Here is a 6,000-nt window from a genome sequence, read left to right as displayed (position 1 = left end):
ATTTAAGCCACTTACAAATATGAGTTGAATTTGCGTAATTTATTATTTCTTTCCATCATGGATAATAAAAAAGCCAATAAGCTTTTATTTCTAGAATTTGATGTAAGGTATCAACACTTCAAAAACATAAAACTAAAACTGAAGTGTAGTTTCTTCAGTATAAAAAGGAGGTTTACATAGCATGATTCACTTCGTGATCTAAGAAATGACATTTAATAATAGGTCATAAATTCATTCATTAATAACTTTCATCACCATTTAAGGCCAGTGTGTGTCTAAGAAGCTATATTTAATACTCCTAGCATGTTTCTGTGTTGAATGAAGATTCAATGAATTCTTTATGATGCTGATGATAGTCATTTACATGGCTAAGGGCAGATAGTTGTTTACTAGAGGTATTAATGCAGGATGGAGCACATACACGAAACCACAAATTACATATACAAATGCATGGTGACTTATTATACCCAGGTTCTCAACGAAAATATTCCCTTTTAAGAAGCACCTTTTTCTCTCCTTTAAAATTTGGACTAATTCTTACAACAAACGTATACAAGTTTGTTAATGCCTATTAGTGGCTAAGTAGGCCGCAGAGATGAAAGTTGGATAAGACAAAGTTCGTGCTCTTACTGAGCACAGTCAGCTTTTTCACTACATTATCAGAAACCAAATTGGGAAATAATCTGGAACACTGGCGTAAGTCAAGCATCCCGACTCGAGATATTTGGTCCAAACAAATTACAGTTGGTGGAGGTCGTCTCCTTCGAAAGCCCCGTCAGTCAACTATCTTTGGGCGGGGCAACGCCGAAACGCACCCCTCCCTGAGCATGAGGGCGCATGCGTCCTCAGGCAGGCGGGTGACCCTGAGAGGTTGCCGTACTCCGATAAGACGTCGCGCATGCGCAGGCGCTCCGCGCTGAGGCCTGCCGGAAGCCAAGATGGCGTATAGGTGTTCACCAGGCCGCAGTTGGCGCCTTGTCAGTATCTGAGCCGGTAGTTTGTAAGGGGCTGTGGCGAACACCCTCTCCGCCGTCATGGCCCGGCATCGGAATGTCCGAGGCTATAACTACGATGAAGGTAAGTGGCAGGGTCATGCCGGGACGTCATTTTTATCGTTCCAGCCGGGCTCGCAGCCAGTTGGCCCCCACTTCCATATGTTAATTTCTCGTCGGTGTGCCAGGCTGGAGTTCAGAGGAGGCTCATTTGGAGAAAATTACAGGACGTCTGCGTGCCAGCGAATGGCGTTGTTTTAAATCTTGATTTTTGCCCTCTGGAATTGATTTTATTTAGGGCAGGGGAGGTGCTGCAGGGCCTCTTATGGGAAGGACTTTTGAAGAGGTTGGGATCCAGTGATACTTACCCACGTAAGCATTATGACCTCTCCCATTGCTTTCTCCCAGATCGGCTATACTCTACTACTTCGAGCTCCTCTCCCCGACCCTCCTTTCAAAAATGCCCATGAACCTTTCTTATTTGTAAAACATGAATTGACTTAAGGCTTACATTCATCTGTTCTGCCGTAACTGTTAGATTCACATGATAAATCTTGTGTGTTTCTTCATACACCCTTAGTGCAGAACCTGGTTTGAGTTAGCTGACTAACTTATTTTCTATGCTTTTCAAGTTAAATTGGAAACTTAGGAGATGGTAGAAAAAAATTACACATACTAAGAAGACCCAAAGAGTAAGTTGACCAGATGATTTTGAGGTGTGTATCAGATGATCTCAGTTCTTGGTTGATCGTGCTTAATGTAAATGTAGTTTTGGGGAAAAAAAGTAGTACTAGAAGAAAGGGGGCTTTTAAAAGGACTTATTGATTTAAAAAGTGAAATAAAAGAAAAAAATATGAATGTTGTCCAGGAGTTTAAAAAGAGAATTAGTTTGGGACGAAGGCGGCATCTCTACGCAGTGGATAATTATAGGCATCACCAAGCATCATACAAGCTAAAACTATAACAAGTATGAAAGAGCGCAAACGAATAAAGGTCTATCACTTTGTTGAGTACAGCGCATGAAGCGTGCTTAGTATATTGGTGGTTGTTATTTAACACTCCCAGCAGAGTATTCTAGACCATCAGTATGCTCTAATCATAGCAGCAGCTAACATCCTGTGCTACATTTGAAGACAGTGATCCAGTCAGCCTGGCACACGTTAGGTTCCTGGTGGTCACTACAGAATGGAAGTCTTTTTAAGTATTACAGTGGACGTTAAGTATTGCTTGTGGACCACTGTTACCTGAGAAATGACTTTAGCCTGGGAGATATTTTTGCGAATATACTGTAAAAGACATGAATAGGCCTAATTACTGCTTACTCATTTCTTTAATTGATGTTTATCATGTCCTCTATCAACATTAATTGAGTGCTTAGAGTACTGTTTGAGCTTTGGGGACCAACAGCAAGATGTTTGAGGGAGTTACACAAGTGACAGATGATTATGAAATGCTACAAAGTGTGCTTACAAAGTGTTATGGGAACTACTTAAGTGAGAACATGTTCAGAATGAGTTGGAGGAGTTTAAGCAGAACTTCTATGTGAAAGAAGGCACCCCAAAGAAGAGATGCCTGGTTTGAGGGAGTGAGTGCTAAGTATCTTCTCACCTTAGCAAACCCAGATCAGGTAGTCAGGTTGCCAAATTTCTTTGGAATAGTTGATGACATCATAACCAAGCTGTTCCTGTAGCATCAGAGGTTCATCTCCTTTTCCTGCTTGTAAAAGTTGTACTTAAATGTTCAGTTTTTTTTTTCTCTTCTTTCAGGTTAAGCTTTTCTTCTCTCATATAATAATTTAAAAATTCCCAAAAGTAATATAACTTCCTTACAGAGATTTTGTGCTCCAAACCTATTGGTTCCTCTACTTAACTTTCATTTTGTTCTTCTCTGTAATATGATAGTTCTTTACATTACTGCCTCACTTACTAATTAATAAAAGTCCCAGGAAGGTAAAGCCCATACTTTATTTTTATATTTACTCTAGTAGCTGGTACGATGCTTTATGTGCAGTAAATACTCCAAAATATTGTTGAGGAAAAGAACCACTTTACAAAAATCCCAGGAAAGAATTCTCTTTATCTTTTGATATTGTGACATTTTTAGGGTTCACTTCAGTATTGAAAAACTGACCCAGTATAAAAAGATTCTTGTTGTCTTTCATATCCAAATATATTTTTTTGTGAATGGCTTCTCTTTTATTTGCTAATAATTTTTTATTAACTTGGGATTGTGATCTAATAATTTATTGAATGTTACACATTTTTATCCAATAGTAGCATTTATGTAATTTTTCTTTGCCATAAATATTTGGTCTCAGCCTTTGAACATGCTCTTCCTGCTGCTGCTACATGAATACCTTCAGAAATTAGCTAACTGTCCTTCGGAATTGGTTTAAAATATAATATTCCTGGGGATCTTTCCCTAGCCACCCCACTCCCAGTTCTGTTTTTGTTGTTCTTATGTGTGTTCCCAAATCGTGCTGTATTCTTATGTCTCAAACACTTGTAGTATGCTTTTGTAATTGCCCGTTTTTTTGTCTGTCTTCCTTGGTAGATTTTAGGTTTGTAGAGATCTGGGAATGTGCTTGTCACTCAGTCTTGCACCCCAAATGTTTCTAATAGCCCCTGGCATAGTGGTAGTATTTGTTGAATGAATAAATACATTTATGTAAACATATATATGTTCCTTGTGGGTTTTTAGTTATAGATTGTTTGGTTAATTAATTTATAATAAAACAAGTATTAATTTATGCCAAACGTGTCCGTTGTCTAGACAGTCTTGCCCTGAAGAAGCTTGTAGTCTCATGGAGTGAACCAGGAATGGTGCTTTGAAGACATTCAATAAGAGGAGTGTTCTAGAGAATAAAAGTGGCAGACAGAGCTTGCTGCTTTGCCTGCAGTGGTCAGAGAAGACTTCTAAAATACATGACATTTGACCTGGAACCTTAACTAGGAGAAGGAAACAGCCTTAGGAATATCTGGGCAAAGAGCATATTCTAGTCAGTACAAAAAAAAACCCAGTTAGCTAGAGCAGAGGGGAGTTTAGGATAAGCTGGGTTTTGTACATTACCTAGGTTTACATGAAGAAAAACTGCCTTCATGGTCTGAGTGTATACCCTGCAGTAGTCAGTTACATGGAAAAGAAATGCTTTGGTTAGAGCAGGCACCTGGTGAAAAAGTGGATGGATGGCTTATTTCAGATTTTTGTCAATACTGGAAAGACAATTCAAGTACATGATCTATGGAATTATTCTTTGATCACACGAAGTGGAAATTTGGAAGAATTTCTTAAAACTCAGCTTAAAAATCTAAAAACATGTATGTCTTTATAAATATAGAAAGTCAGTAAATACTTACTTTGGGTGAAATTTTTAGAATTTTTTTTGAAAAGTAGACATTCTAAGTTCATTTAATTTAGATGAACAACTTACTTTGGAGAGAATTCAGATGTTTCCTCATTAATAACTAAGAATATAAAAAGAAGTGGTAAGTAATTTATCGCTTGTATTTTTATTTTAGATTTTGAAGATGATGATCTCTATGGCCAGTCTGTAGAGGATGATTATTGTATTTCACCATCAACAGGTGAGTTTTTTTTAAATAATTTAATTTTCAATATTTGGTTATTTAAAAATGTTAAGTTAGTGTTATTGTTATTCTGGGACTAGCATGTTTCAGAAGACTGTAATGTTATGTACCATTTAGAAAGATAATTGTATGTTAACTTTAAAGGTATAGAAAATAATTTCTTTACTTATGAATAGAATTTAAAGTTTTGATTCCATCATTTAAACAATTTGAAGAAAACTGAAAACTATGGTTTTCCAATATTCTTTGCAGCATGCAGCTAATCTAGATTGACTAAAATGGTAATTTAGTCAATAATGAAAATCTAAAACTTCTGAAGGCAGATAGTTAATTTTATATCCCAGGAAAATCTTGAATATTAGAAACACTGAAGTGTTTTGCATAGACTTCCCTTCTTACAGTACTTTATCTACTGTAAGTAAACCAAATACATGTAGTTCAAACTTCTGATGAAGCTGCAAAGTGATTTAGAGTTCAAATTCCTATAGGATTCCACATCTGAGCTGCATCTTCTGTCTCATCTACTGAAAAATTTCTTCTTTGCAGCCATATAATGAAAACATTTCCTATGTTCTTTATAGCAGAAACAGTGTCTTTGATCCAGACCTTTTCCCTAAAATGCATGTCTTCAAATTTTAGCCTACTCTATAAACTATTGGTTAAAATGCCCTGCTAAATTTTACTATGCCATAAAAGCAGGTACAAGTAAATATAGTTATGTACAGCATAAATATAATTTATAAAGCTCATTTCCCACAAGTTGAAAGATTTAATATAGTAGTTAAAATGTCCATCATTCTCCTTTGTCTTTAATACCTTGTAGTCTGCTGAGCTGTCTTGTAAACCTGTCCCTGCCTTAAGCCTCCTCTTAGTCTCTGAAGACCAAATATGTCTCTTCTGACCTTTTAGAATTTCTTTTTCTTTATGAAGGCATAGGTGCTCTAGAAATTGTCCTAGCACCTCTACCTTTCCTGTCATCTTTTTTCCTGTTACTTATTACTCTGTAATGCATCTAGTTCTTTGTGTGTACTTTGTTCATTTAGCCTAACTAATCAGAGCCTTTCCCTTCTTCCTTTAATGTTACACTGTTATCAGCCACAATTTTGTTAGCAGATAGAAATTGCACTAGTTATTTTGCCAGAGAGATTTTAATATAAAAAGCTGTTGACTAGGTATTAGAGAACTAAAAATGCAAACCAAAGTATCAAGGAGGTAGTAAGTTTGAGAAGCATTTATCATCTCTGATTCCTAGGGGAACCAGTGGATAAGGTTGAAGCCAGCCTTTTAGACCCTTGTTGGGGCTCCTTGGAGCTGGTACCTAGATGTGTGACAAGAATTTTGCTTTGTTGCTTTGCCATGGAAGTTCAGAGGAGGGGCTGTGTAGCTGGGACTCAGATCTGAGGAGGGGATGCTGCATGGCT

At 37.1% G+C, this 6,000-nt stretch overlaps 1 protein-coding gene across 4 annotated transcripts in view; it reads left to right on the top strand.

Moving 5' to 3' along the window:
* The first annotated feature begins 892 nt into the window (after positions 1-892).
* Positions 893-6,000, top strand: part of HBS1L (HBS1 like translational GTPase) — a 79,205-nt gene continuing 74,097 nt past the window's right edge. For 2 of the 4 annotated variants that reach the window (XM_057738645.1, XM_057738644.1), the window contains exons 1-2: positions 907-1,077; positions 4,511-4,576. In XM_057738645.1, coding sequence (XP_057594628.1) covers positions 1,035-1,077; positions 4,511-4,576 — 109 coding nt within the window. In that variant the 5' untranslated portion in view covers positions 907-1,034. Of the gene's footprint in view, positions 1,078-1,281; positions 1,365-4,510; positions 4,577-6,000 lie in introns of those variants that run through there. The other 2 variants (XM_057738647.1, XM_057738649.1) reach the window with 2 other exon arrangements.

The sequence above is a fragment of the Hippopotamus amphibius genome, chromosome 6 (assembly GCF_030028045.1).
Source record: "Hippopotamus amphibius kiboko isolate mHipAmp2 chromosome 6, mHipAmp2.hap2, whole genome shotgun sequence".
Taxonomy (NCBI): Eukaryota; Metazoa; Chordata; class Mammalia; order Artiodactyla; family Hippopotamidae; genus Hippopotamus; species Hippopotamus amphibius.
Note: the sequence above shows the minus strand (reverse complement) of the source record. Positions and strands in the feature narration are given on the sequence as shown.